The sequence below is a fragment of the Saccostrea echinata genome, unplaced genomic scaffold (genome assembly GCF_033153115.1).
Source record: "Saccostrea echinata isolate AGI-Se365-2 ecotype Australia unplaced genomic scaffold, CSIRO_AGI_Sech_v1 ptg000004l, whole genome shotgun sequence".
In the NCBI taxonomy this organism is placed as follows: domain Eukaryota; kingdom Metazoa; phylum Mollusca; class Bivalvia; order Ostreida; family Ostreidae; genus Saccostrea; species Saccostrea echinata.
Genome location: NW_026889753.1, coordinates 1,730,432 through 1,749,339, shown reverse-complemented (window position 1 = coordinate 1,749,339; position 18,908 = coordinate 1,730,432). Strand labels below are relative to the sequence as shown.

General features: G+C 36.3%; 1 protein-coding gene across 1 annotated transcript in view; it reads left to right on the top strand.

The window, feature by feature from the left end:
• LOC133178983 (E3 ubiquitin-protein ligase UBR4-like) overlaps positions 1-18,908 on the top strand; it is a 50,802-nt gene that overhangs the window by 30,064 nt on the left and 1,830 nt on the right. The window contains exons 51-106 of the mRNA XM_061313650.1: positions 93-367; positions 623-763; positions 1,201-1,360; positions 1,505-1,915; positions 2,168-2,331; positions 2,533-2,706; positions 2,875-2,928; positions 3,014-3,200; positions 3,413-3,566; positions 3,655-3,751; positions 3,834-3,941; positions 4,055-4,168; positions 4,251-4,373; positions 4,555-4,722; positions 4,821-4,898; positions 5,212-5,259; positions 5,400-5,576; positions 6,350-6,428; positions 6,538-6,726; positions 7,127-7,446; positions 7,728-7,813; positions 7,904-7,991; positions 8,075-8,268; positions 8,577-8,816; positions 9,057-9,195; positions 9,303-9,422; positions 9,561-9,698; positions 9,866-10,032; positions 10,168-10,279; positions 10,433-10,615; positions 10,724-10,808; positions 10,921-11,042; positions 11,154-11,286; positions 11,490-11,760; positions 11,877-12,018; positions 12,114-12,195; positions 12,312-12,485; positions 12,629-12,750; positions 12,849-13,002; positions 13,184-13,227; positions 13,330-13,501; positions 13,645-13,726; positions 13,843-14,119; positions 14,586-14,776; positions 14,928-15,000; positions 15,179-15,288; positions 15,492-15,720; positions 15,901-15,990; positions 16,085-16,207; positions 16,295-16,428; positions 16,551-16,676; positions 16,781-16,975; positions 17,078-17,162; positions 17,376-17,515; positions 17,678-17,771; positions 18,065-18,224. Coding sequence (XP_061169634.1) covers positions 93-367; positions 623-763; positions 1,201-1,360; positions 1,505-1,915; positions 2,168-2,331; positions 2,533-2,706; positions 2,875-2,928; positions 3,014-3,200; positions 3,413-3,566; positions 3,655-3,751; positions 3,834-3,941; positions 4,055-4,168; positions 4,251-4,373; positions 4,555-4,722; positions 4,821-4,898; positions 5,212-5,259; positions 5,400-5,576; positions 6,350-6,428; positions 6,538-6,726; positions 7,127-7,446; positions 7,728-7,813; positions 7,904-7,991; positions 8,075-8,268; positions 8,577-8,816; positions 9,057-9,195; positions 9,303-9,422; positions 9,561-9,698; positions 9,866-10,032; positions 10,168-10,279; positions 10,433-10,615; positions 10,724-10,808; positions 10,921-11,042; positions 11,154-11,286; positions 11,490-11,760; positions 11,877-12,018; positions 12,114-12,195; positions 12,312-12,485; positions 12,629-12,750; positions 12,849-13,002; positions 13,184-13,227; positions 13,330-13,501; positions 13,645-13,726; positions 13,843-14,119; positions 14,586-14,776; positions 14,928-15,000; positions 15,179-15,288; positions 15,492-15,720; positions 15,901-15,990; positions 16,085-16,207; positions 16,295-16,428; positions 16,551-16,676; positions 16,781-16,975; positions 17,078-17,162; positions 17,376-17,515; positions 17,678-17,771; positions 18,065-18,224 — 8,298 coding nt within the window. The remainder of the gene's footprint in view (positions 1-92; positions 368-622; positions 764-1,200; positions 1,361-1,504; positions 1,916-2,167; positions 2,332-2,532; positions 2,707-2,874; positions 2,929-3,013; positions 3,201-3,412; positions 3,567-3,654; positions 3,752-3,833; positions 3,942-4,054; positions 4,169-4,250; positions 4,374-4,554; positions 4,723-4,820; positions 4,899-5,211; positions 5,260-5,399; positions 5,577-6,349; positions 6,429-6,537; positions 6,727-7,126; positions 7,447-7,727; positions 7,814-7,903; positions 7,992-8,074; positions 8,269-8,576; positions 8,817-9,056; positions 9,196-9,302; positions 9,423-9,560; positions 9,699-9,865; positions 10,033-10,167; positions 10,280-10,432; positions 10,616-10,723; positions 10,809-10,920; positions 11,043-11,153; positions 11,287-11,489; positions 11,761-11,876; positions 12,019-12,113; positions 12,196-12,311; positions 12,486-12,628; positions 12,751-12,848; positions 13,003-13,183; positions 13,228-13,329; positions 13,502-13,644; positions 13,727-13,842; positions 14,120-14,585; positions 14,777-14,927; positions 15,001-15,178; positions 15,289-15,491; positions 15,721-15,900; positions 15,991-16,084; positions 16,208-16,294; positions 16,429-16,550; positions 16,677-16,780; positions 16,976-17,077; positions 17,163-17,375; positions 17,516-17,677; positions 17,772-18,064; positions 18,225-18,908) is intronic.

The following is an 18,908-nucleotide window of genomic DNA, read 5'->3' as shown; positions in this document are numbered from 1 at the left end:
GTGAAAGAGATTTTTTTCAAAGATCAAATTACCCATTGAATTGACCAATTTGATTCACTGAGAATGAATTGAAATAATATTCTCATTTACAGTTGGAGCAAGTGTGGATCCTGGTGGAGTGACAATGATGGACTTTATAAAAGTTTTTGTCAAGTCTAAGGAATCCTTTGGATGGCCAGAAGAACCAGACGAATTCCTGGAATCACAGACTCAGAAAGCGCTGTCTTCATCAGGAGGTATGAATACAGGCGAAAATGAGGTGGTCCCCTCAGCAGCCCCTCTCCCGCTGACCTCAGCTGACAGATTGTTGGGAAGTGCCCTGGAAGTGTTGGATGGAGCCTTTGCTGCATGTCCTTTGGAAGACAAGGTACTGGATATACACAATTCATTATTGAATTTTTAATGAAAATTAGATTGGTGATATTATTCCCCTTTATACATGCAGATGGTAAACATTTGTACACTTGCATGACAAATTACAGTTTGAGTAAAGTTTGTTTCTTATGACAGTTTGTCCTCATTTCACAATTTATCTTTCTATAACCATTAATACATGTAGCAATATAAGTCAATTTTTTGAAAGTTTAAAGTAATGCTGATAATAACCATTTCCTGTTGACAGGGTATAACTGAGATGAGAACAGACACACTAGATATTGCTACGAGTCTCCTCAATCTACCAATGCCAGACAGTGTACAGTCACATACCAAGTCATTGCTGGCCTCTCTCTTCCCAACCTCACAGGCTTACTACAACCACAAGGTAATTATGTGTTTATAATCACCTCATAGTCCTACCACATCTATAGTGTTAGTACATTTTACATACTACAACCACAAAGTAAACATTATAGACTTAATGTTGTTACTAGTTAAATCCTGCATCAAGATGAGGGTGCTCTATAGTAATCAGTTTTCCTCTTCCTGTCCTCCAGTAACACTTTTTCAAGCTACAGATTTTAAATTTAAACCTACAGACTTCATATACATGTACATGTATATATTACATAGAAGAATGGTAAGAAGTCTGTGATTTTTGGAGTCAGTTGGTAAATTAAAGGCTCTAATATGGCGATTGTAATGCAACAACTCTAATATTTTGAGACATTCACACTACAAGTTGGGTTTTTTGGTGTCACTATTGTACAGTATTTATATAAACATCTATCCTATAAATAGTCACCTTTGTATTAATTATAGGACCAGGCTGAGCTGAAACATGTAATGGCCAGTCTGAACAAGGACAAAGCTTTAGATGTAGAGGCTTATCAGAGACTTCTTGTGACAGCCAGATCTGTCGCTGTATCCAGGCCTAACAACCTCATCAAGTTTGCTGAGAAAGGAAACAAAGATGAAGAGGGTAAACAGATAGTAACCATTTTACTTCAATACTTCAAAGGCTACTTTCTGTTTTGAGCTGTAGCTCTAAAGAATTGAAAGTCACATTGTACATCTGCAAATGTACATGTAGATTAACCCATTAATGTCTGTTACAAATTTATAGTTTTAGAAGTCACAGATTTAGAAGATGAAAAAGATGAGAAACCAGCACCATCTATTGCTAGTCTTTCTGACCTTGACCCCAAAGAGAGAACACATTTTGTGACCCAGTTAATGGAGGCATTCTGGGCCTTACACAGTGCTAAGCCTGCCAACCCGATGCTAGCCCCTGTGTGTCTCCCAGGCCTGGCACATGTGGATGCTACAGTAGGGGCCCTGGTGGAGATTATCCATGCCTTCACTATCAGTGACTTTGACCATGTTTCCCTGGCTACAAAGCTGTATGTGAAAATGTTACTGTGTCCTGACCAGCTGGTCAGTTTCTCGTGTAAGCAGGCCTTGATTCGTTGTCTGAGGCCCAGACACAGACGAAGAAGGGTGTTTATACCATCTCCTCCAAGGTGCAACTCACCAGGTAATCTGAGTAATTATGGATGAAAATAACCTTTTTGTAAATTTAATTTTTTTTTTTTTCTGGGTTTTTATTTGACATTTCAAATGAAACACAGGTGTAAACTATAGCTGTAGCTGTAAGCTGTGACTCATATAATGTACATTGGTTCTTATACATGTATAAGAAGTAAATCTCAAGGCTGACAAATTTAAGATTGAATTATAGATTCATTACAAACATTGAGTTCATGCAAAGAATTTATCAAACTTGTAGGTGGTGGAGCTGATGATGATGATGACGACGATGAAGATGATGATGACAATGACAAGGGGGATAAACCAGTACAGAATGTTGTGGAACCTGTGCCCCCTCCTCACTCTGTAGAGATAGAGGAACACAATGATGTAGATGATGCTGATGAACAATTTGAAGTTGTGGTATGTAGTATGTGTATTCAAATTCAAATTACTAATAAAAGAAATGTATTGAAATTGGACCTGAGTGATTTCCACTCTAATGTTTTTGGCCTGCAATAAATAAATATACATGTATGAAAATATTTAATGTGGACACTTTTTTTAAGAGGATATCTGAATAAAGTGTTACATGTACATGTATATACATGTATGTATTTGTAGGAGCATGATGAGCCCATGGTTCTTGAGCCAGGGGACCCTGAGCCTGAGGAAGGGAATCGGTTACCCTTAGAGGCTCTGTTAGCCAGTCGTAACTTTCCCATGGTGGATATTCCACCTGATGCTGATGATGAAACAATGGTAGAACTGGCCATAGCACTCAGTCTCCAAGACCAGGTATACAACTTACAACTTGTACAATAACGTAAGAAATGATCAACATGTAAATATAACTAGAGAAAATGTAAATTAAAAATAAATTTTTAACACTGTATTTTCTGTTGGACATTCAATGTATTTTTGTATGTCAATTCAGAATTATGAAATTATCTTCTTCACTTGTAGCCAGGAAATAGTAACTCTCTTGGTTTGCAAGGACTTGGACTTAACAATGTACAGGTAAACTTGAATCTTCACTTCTAAATAGTAAAATGCGTAGTCTTTTATCAAGCTTGAGTAAAACATCATTCATTTTTTTTGACAGTCTGCTCTGCAGAATGCCATATCTATTGAGGAGGGCCCAATGTCAGACACTACAGCCTCAGCTCCTGGCAGTGATGATGAAATGGGGAGTAATGCCGCCACTGATGGATCCACCCTCCGTACTTCTCCTGCAGAGCATGCTGGTAGTGCAGGTTCAGAGAGTGGAGGAAGTGCCATAGAATCCATAGGTAAAAGCTTTGAGATTTGGCTGTAAATTTGCTTAATACTTTGGAATCATTGTAATTTATGGGGTCAAAGTTCATGGACAAGCAACTTTTACTAGTTTGTGAGGGACAGAATTTCATGTCTCTTTTAAACAGATCTATTGATAAATGAATGTTTGTTCTAACTTTGACTTTATGGGTGAAATTTGAAATTATGTTGAAAATTTTTATTACAGTGAGTGGAAGAAGCAGTGCTTATGGAGACAGAGATAGGGAGAGTAATACATTTGGACCCAGGAGTGAAACCAGCAGTGTGGGTATACCAAGTAGCTCCCTACAACAGGAGGTAGATGGCACAGATGTTGATGCTGACTATGATGCCTCAGTCAGGTAAGCACTTGATACATGTATCATGTAAATATTTGTATTGTACTATGTTCAGTAAAAGAAATGGATGTACATGTACATTGTTTTGCAGGCTGCATAATTTGCGCTTAATGATAATGGAGAGACTTTTACAATATCTGCCAGAGATGAGGAATGTAGGAGGTGTTAGAGTGATACCGTACATGCAGGTAGGTAGTATAATCTATCAAGTTTTATTCTATTGTATAGACTGGTTTAGAAATGTTTATGAAAATTTCTATTTGTTGCTAGGTGTTACTAATGCTGACATCAGATCTGGACAGTGAGGAAGAAAAAGACAAAGGAGCTCTGGATGCTTTATTATCAGCTATTGTCAAGGAATTGGACCTCACTGGAAAAGTAAGGCTGCTTTACAACTTTGCTTAATTTTCACAAATTAAAATGCCATTTTTTGTATGAAAAAAGGGATGTGAAACTATTATTGAATACAAAGAATTTTTCTCTTTCAACAGGATTTGGAGCAGATTGCCAGCAGAAATCAGTGCTATGAAGTCAAACTTGTCCTTCTAAGATTGCTAAGTGTTCTATTGTCAAGAACAAAAACAGGAAATAAACCTGCTGGGGAGGTAATCAATGTCAAACATTCAATCAGTTTATGGTTTTGATTTCTTACCACTTTACTTACAGGGTGTTGTATTTTGGTTTCAGTCTTCCTCCTCCTTCATCAGTAATGCCACAGCAGCAGCTCTTATATCAAGTGGAGCCATTCCTTACTGCCTTACTATTCTTCAAAACCTGCTGCCATTTTGGAAACAGTATTCAGCTACAGAAGTAAGTAATACTTCAAACATTTGAGAAGTCGCACAACTCTGTGCACTTGTTAAAGTTTTAAAATTTACTGTTTAATACAGATACATGTACTTAGGTAATTTATACATTGGTCTGTTTTCTGCACTTATAATTTTAGACTAACATGTAATCTGTTTTATCAGACAATGTCACTTCATTTTAGGAAGAGGGTAGTGCAGTAACTGGACAATTATTGAAGCCTCACCCCACATCCCCACCCCCAGACATGTCCCCTTTCTTCCTACGACAGTATGTCAAGGGGCATGCTAATGATGTATTTGAAGATTACCCCCAGATGCTGACAGAAATGGTTCTTAGACTGCCATATCAGGTAGGCTAAGATTTTCTCATGATTTGATATGTGAGGAATTCTTTTTCTTTTAGTTAAACAAATTATTACCTTGATCTTCTTGTTGATGTCTCTTGTAGCTCAAGAAGATTTCAGAGAGTGTCTCTAGTGTTCCATCTGCAACATTTGAAAAACAATGGAACACAATTTTGTCAGAGGTACTTGTAAAATTTACAACTTAAATTAATTTACTTTGTCATATTTAAGTGCATTGAAAAGTGTGCCTTGATCATTTCACTATCTACAGTAAAACATGCATATAGCACTTGTAATGAATAAATGCTTACAGCCAAGTAATTTTCATTCCCTGTGAGTTTAAAAGATATTGTAACCTTAACAGATATAACGAATTAAGCTTATAATGAAGCAAAATGTCCTTCCTTGGCACTTCTCTATGAATGTGTTTTACTGTATTTCATCAACGATGGACAAAGTATGTGTTATAAAGTGCTAATACTTTTATTTCTTCAGTACATGATGACGCAGCAGACACCTTACTTCAAACGTCAAGTTAGAAAGGTTTGTCATACATTCTTATGTGCTATGCATGTATATCTAAATGTATACCATCTCAGCCTTAAAGTCGTCATACATAGAAGATAAGAGGAATCATCAGATAAAACAAATGCATTATTACTTGAACATACTATCTATTTTAGCTGCTACTGTTTATCAGTGGTACAAAAGAGAGATACAGACAGTTAAGGGACCTTCATGCTGTGGAGTCGCACCTTCAGACCGTGACAGAACTGTGTAAGGAGGGAGGATTAGACATCAATGAGGCTGAGGTTACACCCGCTCCTGTCATCCTCAACTACGATACACTCCTCAATATTGTAAGTGCTTAGTAATGCTCTTCTTGGAATTGAATTATAACTGCATACCAGAAGTACATGCAAGTTGTACCGAAAAATGATAACACAAAACACATTATGTACTTTTGAGTGTTGAGAGTTATATCCTTGCAGATAAGTTCATTTATACTCAGTTATGCTAAACATTTTTGTTATTTAAAAGATCATCAAGTTACTTGAGATATACCGTATATACTCGCCTATAAGTCGGTCCGCCTATAAGTCGGTTGTATTTTTTGAGGTTTTTTTGGAGGAAATGGCCATTGACCCGCTTATAAGTCGGTACAACTTTTCGTTAGGATTAGTTGACAATTTCAAATCAATGCTCTGATTTTTTTAACCAGGTTTCAATTTACGTTTTAAGAAATGACGCTGATATGTAATTTTAAACCATTAAAAAAAATAAGCAATGCACACTTAGATAAAAATAAATTTATTAAAATATGTGATACTTATACTTTATCATGTGTTTATGCATAATCTTAGAATACATAGATGATATAATGTATCCTGACTTTGTTCAAAGATAATCGTTGGAAATGTTTATAAAATGCTACATTTCACCCTCCAGAAAAATACAAATCTTTTTATGACTCACCTAAAAGTCGGACATAGAGTTTTGGACCAAAATTTAACTCCAAAAAAAACGACTTATAGGCGAGTATATACGGTATGTACTTATATTTTGATGTATATGTACTTGTATTTTTCTTTTTGAACACTTTTTCATGAACAATTATTTAATTTATTTGCAGATTGAGCATTTGAAATTCTGCAGTGATACGGCTAGTAGCAGGCCTATTAACTGGCAGCTGTATTGTAGAGACAACCAAAGTAAGTGTGATCTCAAAACAAGTATTGTTACTTCTAATATAAAACCAGTTAAAAATTAGCAGCAGGTTCTAAAATAAAAACATTACACAGAGGTACATGTATGTTTTAGATGTGATGATATTCTTGGTGAGGGCCAGTATCCTCCTGAATGAGGGAGTAGCCCCCACCCTTCTACAGCTGTTACAAAGTGCCCTGTGTGGAAATAAATCAGAGGAGGGGAAAGATGGAGGGAAATCCAGTGTAACAGGATCCCCAGGGAAACCCAAGAAGGATAAGGACAAGGATAAAAATGACCAAGGTATTGCTGAATGATATCTGGTATTTCTTCTTTGTACATATACAAATAGGTTTTAAGAGTACAGAAAACACGCTTATAGTGAACAGGCATATAATGAATCGACCAATGTAATGTGAACTAGTAATTGCTGTAAGGAATGACAGTCTTCTACTGGACTTCAGGGTGGGGTCATTATAAATACATGTGTATCTATAAACAACACTTACCCAGTAAAAGATATTGTAAAGAATGTAATTTCTCTTTGTTTTGATTATATCATATACATTGCACATATACATGTACTTTAAAATGCAGGGGATTTTAATGAGAAAAGCATGCATCTAGATGTAATGAAGGATTGGTGTAGATTTAAACCAAAACACACTCAGATTTTCAAATCTGTACATTTCTCATTTCACAGATTCAGATGATGGTCAGAAACATGATGAGGCACTTTGTCTGAGCCTGGTCCAGCTGTTGATGAAGATTCTTGACAGAGACCTCTTGGTGAAGTTTGTACGCACCTTCCTCCTGGAATCTAACTCGACCAGTATCCGCTGGCAGGCTCACAGTCTGTTACACAGTATCTATAAGAACTCCAGTTTGTCTGAGCAGGAGAGACTCCTACAACTATTATGGGATCTTTGGAAAGAGCTACCACAGCATGGACGGAAGGCATCTCAGTTTGTGGATCTGCTTGGCTACTTCCTGTTGAAAACTCCACAGACTTCTGAGAAAAAAGTAATTGAAGTTGGATAAGTTTGAAAAATAAGTGAAACAATTTTACTGTAGACTAAGAGTATGGATTCTTCCAGATGGGAGCTGTATCGGTGTCTAAAATACAGGAAATCAGATAATATTCCTCCCTTTTTGAGTCTTTGAATTACATATTAAAGATTTCCATAAATGTTGTCAACATATAATCTTCTTAAATCTCTAAGTTCCTGTTAAACCTCATAAATTTGATGTACACATATAATATACATGTGTGTTACTCACTGAGACTGTTCAACTAATTGCAGACAAAAGAATACCTAGATAAAGCAGTTGCTGTGTTGAGACAGGAAAATCAAGTTTTAACAAACCATCATAATGCCCAGATATACAAGTAAGAAGCATAAAATAGTAGATGTAGAAAGATTGATTTGGCAAAACTCTTAAGTTGATGTTCAAAGTAACATGTAAATGTTGTTTACAGCATGTTGCAAGGTCTAGTGGACTTTGATGGATATTATCTGGAAAGTGATCCTTGCCTTGTTTGTAACAATCCAGAAGTTCCATATGCTGTGAGTATAGTAGTTTACCTTAGGATTTCCCATTTTTCTTGTGTTGTTGACCATGTAATAATATGCATACTTTTTCTTAACAGAATTTGAAGCTGTCATCCATCAAGGTTGACTCGAAGTTTACCACCACCACACAGATTGTGAAGCTGGTGGGAAGTCACACAATCTCTAAGATCACTCTGAGAATCAGTGACCTGAAGAGAACCAAAATGGTCCGAGTTCTGAACATTTATTACAACAACAGAACTGTACAGGCTGTGGTGGAACTCAAAAACAAGTATATACAGTGCACTATAGATGAACATGATTATCATTCATCAACTCTTAATTTTAAGTCAAGTCACCCTTTTCATCAATCGGAGTTCTGCTGCAAATTAATTTAAAGTCCAGTATTATTTTCAGAAAAAGTACTTCATCTAGTAGTACCAATTAGAATGTTACAATATGCCATATTATTATTATGTTTACCCTTTCCCCCATGTATATTCTTCTCATATTGTACATGGTATGTACAGTTTAGTACAGATGTGAAGTCCAAAGTCACAAAACATATATCCAGGTACCTATAAATATTTTTTGTTTTAGACCTGGGCTTTGGCACAAAGCCAGAAAGATGACCTTGACCACAGGTCAGACAGATGTTAAGGTTGAATTCCCTATCCCGATTGTGGCCTGTAATCTGATGATAGAGTACGCTGATTTCTATGATAATCTCCAGGCCACAGCAGAGACGCTACAATGCCCCCGCTGCAGTGCCTCAGTGCCTGCTAACCCTGGAGTCTGTGGTAACTGTGGGGAGAATGTGTTCCAGTGTCACAAGTGCAGGTAATGGCTGAATTTCTCATTTTCTATAATACTTGATTTTCTCCAAAACTTAGCCTCTGTGGAAAATACCAGAAAATAGAAGTAGAAATTATGTTAGTTGTAAAGTTTTCCATTGGCAAATAATGGATAGCAAGATATCAACTAGATGAAATGTATCAACTGTCAAAACTTACAACAGTCTTGTTATAAATTATTACATTGAATACATAAATTGACTGTTATTTCCTTTACTCTTTATAGAGCCATTAACTATGATGAGAAAGATCCTTTCCTCTGCAATGCTTGTGGATTCTGTAAATATGCCAAGTTTGACTTCACTCTGACTGCCAAACCCTGCTGTGCTGTTGATCCCATTGAAAATGAAGAGGACAGAAAGAAGGTATTTAATCAAATACATTCTTTTTTAAATGTTTTCAATGTTCTAACTTTTTTTCTTTTTTTATGTGCATAAAACAAGGTCAAATGTACAATATCATTGTGTTTCAGGCTATTGGAACCATCAACACCTTACTGGAGAAAGCCGACAGGATATACAGAAATTTACAGCAGCACAGACCACAACTAGAAAAGCTGCTAATTCAAGTAAAAGAACATGGATCTGAAAGGGTAGGAAGAATTCTTATGTATTCTTTCTCATTTTGATGATACAGTACATAAATATGCTTGCTTTAGACTAAAAATTTAGGCTGTTGAGTGATCAAATGCTGTCTATACATTAAAAACTTGACCTTTATTTGTGTATAGGAGGAGGGGGTTAGTGCCAGTGGTGCAAACAGTGGAAGTGTGCCAGGCAGTAGTGTCAATAAGTCCATACAACAACTGGCCCTCAAGTACTGCAATGAGTGTAAATCATCATTTGATGAACTCAGCAAGATCATTCAGGTACAAACAAAATCACTCGCTTGTGTAGATTTAAGAACCTTGATTTGCTTTACTAAATTCTTAAAAAAAAAGGTATAAACTCAGAGGTTTAAGATGGAATTTATACTTAAATCAGTATTGGTGGCTCTTCAGAGTATTAAAATGTGGAATTTTTCATATTTATACAGAAGGTAATGGCTTCTCGTAAGGAGTTAGTGGAGTATGATTGTCAGCAACAGGAGGCTGTGGCCGCTGCCAGCCGAGTCTCTCCAGTCACAAGTCCCCGAGATATCACGGAATCACCACTGAAGGCTCGTAAAGTACCCAGCTGTAGTAAACCACAAGGGAAGGGGAGGTAAGTGCATATCATGTTATCTTTGACATCACTTTGATCAGGATGTTGTAAATGAATTTGAATGATTGCAGTAAGTGCTTGTTGGTATGAGTTGGAGGAGAATTTGCTGTTAAAAGGTTCATTTAATGTTAACAGTGCCAGAACCAGTAACTGCTTTGGATGTGCAAGTGCTGCAGTGGAGCATTGTATTACATTACTGAGAGCTCTGGTCACCAACACCAACCTCAGACAAATGCTGTGTAGCCAGGTAAAATAATAGAGCTAAATAAACTGAATGGTAATCTTGCTTTGCATAAATGATAGGAAAGATGAAATATCCGAGGAGATATGCTAAATGTTTTTGTTCAGAGGAGGTAATCCATTGATTTATTAAAGGCAATATAATTTTTTTTTTCTATAGGGCATGATCAAAGAGCTAATTGATTATAACTTGAGACATGGCACTTTGCAAGTCAGAATAGCTGTGTTGTCTCTGCTGTGTATGTTGACAAAAGACAACCGTAAAGGAACTGAGGAAATGAACAATTTAATAATGAATAGGATAGCAGGGGCACTGAAAGGACATTTATCCAACCCAGATCTGGTAAGGGATTTGTCTTGGTAGAGATTCTAAAAGCTCATTATACTGACTCTATCTTGAACTTTTGTTTTAAAATTGATTTTTAATTTCTGAGTTGTTTGATTTGTTAAGGGTTCCTCTGTGAGACATGAGATCATGCTGCTTGCCACATCGTTGGAGCAAGAGGACAGTTGTTGGGAACAAAGAGTCAGATGTGGTAGGTATCACACAATCAGCTTTTGTTTGCATATGTATTTCCCAATATGTGCAAATCTTTTAATTTTGGTTGAATTGAACAATTGATAAAACTTATGGATTTTATTCCCCAGTAATGAGGTTGTTCCTGATGGGAATGCAGATGAAGCAACCAGTGATAATGGACACAATAACCCTGCCTTGTCTTAGGATTCTTCAGCAACTGGTCAAACCTGATGGAGGTGCTGGAAAGAAGGTTAGCAAGCTCAGTTTATGTTAATATAGGAAAAGCAATTAAAAAACTATGACTCTATATCAAAATGTCAGTACTAAGATTTTCAATGAATTATGACCTCTTTTTTTCCAGGAGAAGCAGAGCCAGGAGATCGCTGTTCCCCTGAAGTATATGTCAGCTGATCTACATGTAAACAGTAAAGCTTGGCTATCAGGGGATGTCAAACACTCATTCCAGGCCTGGCAAAAGAGACTCCCAAGAAGAGGTATAAAAGGGTGTTTTTACATTTATCACGTTTACAATGTAATACTGGAAATGCAATTTTTAAAAAGCAGTGCTAAATGTTTGCAGGTAACAAATTATTAAAGGGTTCTGTAAAAGCCTGTCAGATTCAATTATATTTACATGGACATAGCAAGATAAGTAAATTACAATTGGTATTATAAATTTGGCTTCTTGTTGATATAGGAATTGCAGAATCTGTTGAAAATAAATCTGAAAAGAAGGAAGGCAAGAAAGAAGCAAGAGCCTTGTATTTGATGGAAAAGTATGGCAACAGGTGGAGAGAGAAGATGTGGAAAACTCCACCTATCCACCTGAAGCTGACCCAGACAACATGGCTTCAACAGGCCATGTTTACACCCTCGTCCCGATCCGCTCGACAGACAGCCTGTAGTATCATTGAGTCTATCTCGCAAATACCATCCCGTAAAAAGGAGATCATTGACATGCTTACCAAGTAAGCTTTTAGATCGCCAATTTTTTAGATTTTGGTATTGTTTCAAAAGAAACATTTTGAGATGAAAAAAAGACTATATTAAATGGGTATAAATTATTTCTTCTTTCATTGAAAAGATGCCTGGATGAGATCTGTAAGAGTGGAGAATGTGCCACAGAATTCCTTGGTCTCTTCAAACGGATGATCAGTCAGCCTCACTGGAAATGTTACCTGTCGATCAGAGGAGTGCTGCTGCACTTAGGAGACTTAATCTCCAAGGTTTGTAAAAGTGAAAGTAACAATGTGTCTTTATCCATTTGAATTGTAAATTAACAACTGCTCTCATACTCTGATTTCTTTTGTATGGATTGTAGGAGGTAGAACAACTGCAATATTTGGAAGAGACCACCCTCAGTTCTGATTTAGCTCAAGGATTTGCTCTAAAAGCCCTAACAGGTAAATTAAAAAGGATATACATGTAAGACATCTTATGATTGTGAAATTGGAAATTCAAATTGCATTAAATGTCTTTTAAACCTACAAGACAATACATTATGTTCTGTACATTTCAGAACTAGTATCCCTGTTTGTGGAACAAGATGTGATCAAACATTACTACAAGAACAAATTGGTTGGTTATGTATTAAATGGCTACTTGTCCCTGAGGAAGCTAGTGGTACAGAGGACCAAATTGATAGACGACACACAGGACAAACTTCTGGAACTGCTGGAGGAACTCACCACAGGTATACACACTGAAGGGGCAAGAAATGTGTTGGTATATTGTGAATCTATTTTATTGGGGGGCACAGTAAGAGATTTTCTTGAAGTCTATTACATATTTTACTGTTTGATTTAGTTTTTGCAAGAGAAAAATATATGTTTGTAGGCACTGAGTCAGAAACAAAGGAGTTCATGCAGGTGTGTGTGAAGACGGTGAAGAAATATCCAGATGATGACTACAGATCCCCAGTTTTCATCTTTGAGAGGCTGTGCAGCATTATTTTCCCTGTATGTATAAATTGAATTCTTCTTTGTCAACTGCTCTGATAGCTTAAGGACGCATCATTTAAGAAACTGAATAATAATCCTGTTATTTTATTTGACAGGAGGAGAATGATGTTGGAGAGTTTTTAATGATTCTTGAGAAGGACCCTCAACAAGAAGACTTCCTGCAAGGAAGGATGCTGGGTAATCCTTATAGTTCCAATGAACCAGGATTGGGACCTCTGATGAGAGATGTTAAGAACAAGATTTGTCAAGGTAAAATTTTTAGATAAACTGTATTTTAAGTTTCCTATTTTGATTTTATATCAAGAAGAGAGAAATTGGACAAATTTATGGTGAAATACATGTATCATTCATGAGTTTAAGAACTTTTTATAGTTTACAAATTCTTTTCCTTGTCTCTTAATTTTATGGGTGTTGTAAATTTTATTCACAGATTGTGAGTTGGTTGCATTACTGGAAGATGACACAGGAATGGAGGTAATGATGATTTACTTTAATGAAAAGCATTAAAATGTCTAGATGAAAAATGTGTCAACATGTTTTATGTTATGGAATGATTTCATGTACATGTACGTGTAGTTACTGGTGAACAAGAAGATAATCAGTCTGGACTTACCTGTCAGTGAGGTGTACAAGAAGATCTGGGCTCCAGAGCATGGTGAGGGGGAACCAATGCCTATCATCTACAGAATGAGAGGGTTACTGGGGGATGCCACAGAGGACATGGTCAACTCTCTGGACTCCAGCTCAGGTACACTAAAGCATAAGCTTTATATGAATGAAATTGTATAAACACACTTGCAACAATAAAAAATTTGAATGTTTTAGCTAATCAATTGTATGTTTTGCCTTTTGAGTAATATTATATGAAAATCATACCAATTCTCTGTACAGAGGAAGATGTGGATAAAGAAGAGGTGTATAAAATGGCTGCTGTATTAGCTGAGGGAGATGGTCTCAAAGTTATGCTCAATAGGTACACGCTATTATGTTCTTCTTTACATAGCATTTAAGTTTGAGGAGAATTTAATCAAGTGTCAATATTGTTTAACTTACATGTGTCTATAGTGTAATTCTTGGTTTCTTTCACAGACTGGCCACTATAAAGGACCTTGTTCTTGGTCGACAGCTGATGACTGTGTTACTGAAGTTGTTTGGCTTTGTGGTAAATGTGAAGGCTTGCAGACAGGAATTGATTAAGCCAGAGATGAATACCATCAATATCATGCTAGGGGCCCTGAACCTAGCTCTGTGGGCAGAGCATGAGAGTGGCACCAGTACCAAGGGACAGACTATCACAGAACAGATCCTACAGATAATGGAGGTCATACTGTTAGAGGCTAGCAGTCAAGACCCAGAGATATACACTGTAAATGTCATTTATTTCCTTTCATTTTGGGGGGTGGGGGGCAAAGACTTTATGTAGTTTACATGCATGTCTGTAAGGTTTAATTTGAAGATTATTTTGACTTTCTTTTGCTTTAAATAGCTAGATCAATAAAGAATTAATTGAGCTATTTAGTCGATTGAAAAAGCAAGATTATGTCATTTGCTTTATCAGTATATCATTATGAAATTGCTGTAAAGTGAGGGGTTATCATATTAGAGTTTCCTGTTAATTTGTAACTTACAGGTAAAGGCCATGCAGATTTCCTTACAAATAAACCATGGGGGTTTGGGGTTGATATCCTTTAAAAGTCTATTGTCGGACCTTGTTCCTTTTTGTCATAATCCAGAGACCAGTATTTACATGTATGATAAGAGTATTTTGTATTGAAAGTTTTCTCTTATTGTATGCTTTAGATGGTCAACTTACCATAAATTTTAACTTGCAGAATTTTTCCAAACTGTGTGGCAATAAGGACCAGTTGTTAATGTTACTGGACAGAATCAACAGTCCATTTGTGAGATCTAATCCCAGCGTCCTTCAGGGAATGATGAGACTAATCGCCTTCCTGGCCTTTGGAGAGGAGGACAAAATGCTTGTGCTCCTCAATCACTTCAAACCATACCTTGACTTTACCAAGTAAGTTACGAGAACAAATATCTCTTTCAAGCTTTTATTTCTTGTATTTTCTAGTTTCATTTCTGTATTTCTTTAGAAGAAGAAGATTTTATTATGTTGCATGCATCATAAATTTGTGTTCAAATTAAGTAACATTTTGATTGCATTTTAGATTTGATTTGGAACATACTCAAGACGAGACTGTACACCTAGATTGTTTCTGTGAGGTTGCTTGTGGAATTGAGGTGAATTTATGGTATCATTTTAAAGGAATAGCAATAGTTAATGCTCAGATAATTGGTGTAATAATCTTTCAATGCCTTAACTTTAGTTGTTTTAGGTCTTAAATAAGTTATGGCATATTTGATGAATCTCTGGAGACTTAGCCACATTGCCTTTGACACATTTTTTGCTTTATTTCAGAGCAATGCTAATGGAATAAGACTAAAGAACATGATAACAGATCATGGCATCACCAAAATGGCAGTAGACTATATTTTACAGAATTCTCCCAAAGTGAAAACTCTTTTACCGTAAGTGAAACATGTTATATTGCTTATATTCTTAAATTGCATAGCTTTTTTTGATAACTCTAAAATAAAAAAAAAAATGACTAATAATAATGCATTATAAAATATTTTTAATGCTCCTTTGGTTGAGTATTAGACACCTTTAGCTGTAAATCTTTAATGACAACTGAATTTCTGGGATTTATAATTTCTCTGTGTTATTTCAGAACTGACACAGAGAACTGGAAGGACTTTATACAGAAGCCTGCTTTGAGTTACGTACTGCGACTCCTGACGGGGCTTAGCCAGGGCCACCCTCCCACTCAGCTCCTGATTGGGGCAGAGTGTATTCCTATCCTCCATAAGCTGGAGCAAGCTTCCTCTGATCAGCACATAGGGACAATGGCTGAGAATTTACTGGAGGCTCTCAGACACAATGAGGAAGTAGCTGCAAAGGTGAGAAGCTGCTCCACAGTCGATTGCGGTAGCCCAATGGACAGTGATTTGATTAAAATAATTCCTTCATTTAATGAAATGAAGTGTATTACACAAATTTATGACATTCAAAAATTTAGTGTGTCAGAACACATACTTATGTACAATATATAATTTATAAAAATTGTCTGATCTTGATAGATTGAGGATTTCAGACAACAAACCAAAGCTGAAAAGAAAAGATTGGCCATGGCCAAGAGAAAGAAACAACTTGGAGCTTTAGGAATGAAGGTATTTTAACAGCTCTTTATTTAAGAGGCATGACGTGTATTTTTTTGAAAAATGTATCCACATTGATGCATATACCCTGTCATTCCAATTATAGACTAATGAGAAGGGGCAGGTAACTGTGGAGAGTTCCGTTCTAAAGCAGATAGAAGACCTGAAAGAAGAGACAGGCTTAACCTGTTGTATCTGTAGAGAAGGATATCGCTACCAACCACAAAAGGTAAAGACTCTCATGATTCTATACTTAGGGAATGTCTTACAAAGATATTAATGCCATGATTTCGGTGTATTCGTTGGTGATTTGCAGGTTTTGGCTATTTACACATTTTCTAAGAGAGTGTACCTGGATGACTTCGAGAACAAACCAAGGAAATCTGTTGGTTATACTACAGTGTCTCACTTCAATGTTATTCATGTGGACTGTCACACAGCTGCTGTCAGGTAATCACCATAGGCAGTTTTACTTTTCCATTCATATGGAGGATAGATTGCAAATTAAAGTTTTCTTCTAAATGTAATGTTTTGATATAAATGGGTTTGAAATTTTTAACCTTTTTTTGTAGACATGCTAGAGGAAGAGAAGAATGGGAGAGTGCAGCTCTACAGAATGCCAACACTAAGTGTAATGGATTGTTACCCCTCTGGGGGCCTCATGTTCAAGAGTCGGCATTTGCTACCTGTCTGGCAAGGTAAATTTCATTGAGACATGACAACATCAGTCTTCTACAGAATATACCATGTTACAGTTATTACAGATTCATCTTTTATTACTATAAGTGCCTATCCTTTGTAGACACAACACCTATCTTCAGGAGTGCACTGGAGTCCGAGACCCGAGCTATCCATACAATGTACATGACCTGAAGCTGCTGATAATAAAGTTTGCTCAGGAGAAATCCTTCAGTGAAGAGAGTGGAGGGGGAGGAAGACAGAGTAACATGCACCTACTCCCCTACATTATGCATATGGCTTTATATGTCATCAACACGTAAGTAACTATTCCTCATTTAAAAATTTGTAAGATGAGTAGAGAATTCATTGTTATTAACTTCCTATGTTTGTATTCAAAATTGCATTTTTCCGCACATAGGACAAGGTCTGTAACCAGAGAAGAAAAGAACTTGGGGAATTTCCTTGATGCTGCCAAAGACAAATGGATTGAAAGTTGTTACGAGGTATTTAATAATGCTTGAAAACTTTCTCTTACTAGCAGTTATATATACTTTCAGAGTTTTCTCATATTTCATCACAGTTTTATGAACTTAATGGAGATATTCATCATGATGATATGCAAAATTCACAACCTAGTTTTTGAAGTCTTGGTGGGCAGTGTGTTTCCTTAGTTATTTACTATACTATAATTAAATCACTTGTATGGCTGTTTGCAGACTGAGGGGCCTCTGTACTGGACCACTATGGCTCTCCACATTTTACCACATGCCAAGTGGAAGGAGAAAAGAGTCCAGCTGTTGGATCGACTCATGGTTCTGAGTCAGACTCGACATGTGTCCCCAGGAGGAGCCAAGACGTAAGAAAATTTCAGTATTAAATTCTTAGCACAATCTTTAGCCGTAATTTTCATCAAATTGAAATTTAGAAATGTACTGAGTAGACTGAAAGAAACTTGAAAATTTCTATTGGCAAACATAATTATTATTGTTATGTATTGTCTATTTTACTGGATGTGTAGATTGGCAGATAAAGCAGTAAAAGAATACAGTGTGTACAAACCCTGCCTAGTGTTCTTTGGAATCATTAATGCTGTTTATGAGAAAGTATTTAAGGCAAGTAGATTATAAGACTTTTCTATTCAATATAGCGTGTTGTTAAGGAAGTTGAATTGCTTTTATGCTCAAGTGTTATAGAGAAATAGTGGTCAAAGTGTATTTTATTTACTTAAAAAAACTTGCATAATTTCTAAGCAATGTGAAAATTACACTATTTTGGTTATAAAATTTCATTTTCATTTTTCATATACATGTATATGCATATGGGGTACTCATGTACATAAAGATGAACAACCTTGATTTCTGATTTCTTTTGTTTGGGTTAAACACATGCTGTTTTTGTTTTATAGAAGGTAACCTTGAGTGGAGACAACAGCTGGAGCTCGGCAGTGGCAGACTACATCAGAAATAATGACAAGGTTGTCATTGAAGCCTGTGACAAGGTGCTGGGCACTTATCAAGACGAGATGCTGCCCTGTGAATCATTCTCAGAGTTCTGCGATGTTGTTGGTAAGTTTCAATGTACTTCATGCAACATTCACTGAAAACAAGGATATTTATGTGTGTTGTTCATTAGAAGCAAGAACATTATTTGTAGGGGATATTTACGTAGTACTGGGATTAACAGGAACTTAATATGGTAAAGGGAATTGGTACACAGAGGCATACATGTACATGTATTTATGTGGAGAAAAAACCTTTCTTATTGTTTATTAAGCATAAATTACCCCCTCTCATTTCCACATTTACAGTACTTGAATATACAACTGGATAAAACAAATACCTTACCAAACAAAATGTGTTTGTGAAACACCTTACCAAACAAAATGTGTTTTGTTTAAGTTTTTCAAAAGTAGGTAAAACTCCAAGGTCAAGGTGAATGGATTACAATTGTTGGTATCCAAAGGAAGGTCTTGTCACAAGGATTACATATGTGAATTATGAAAGCCCTAGCACCAACGGTTCAAAAGTTATGGCCAAAGTTAAAGTTTTTCAAAAGTAGGTCAAACTCCAAGGTCAAAGGGTCAAAGTTGTTGGTATCCAAAGAAAGGTCTTGTCACAAGGATTACATATGTGAAGTATGAAAGCCTTATCACCAACCGTTCAAAAGTTAGCTCCAATGTTAAAGTTTTTCAAAAGTAGGTCAAACTCCAAGGTCAAGATAAAAGTTGTTGGTATCCAAAGAAAGGTCTT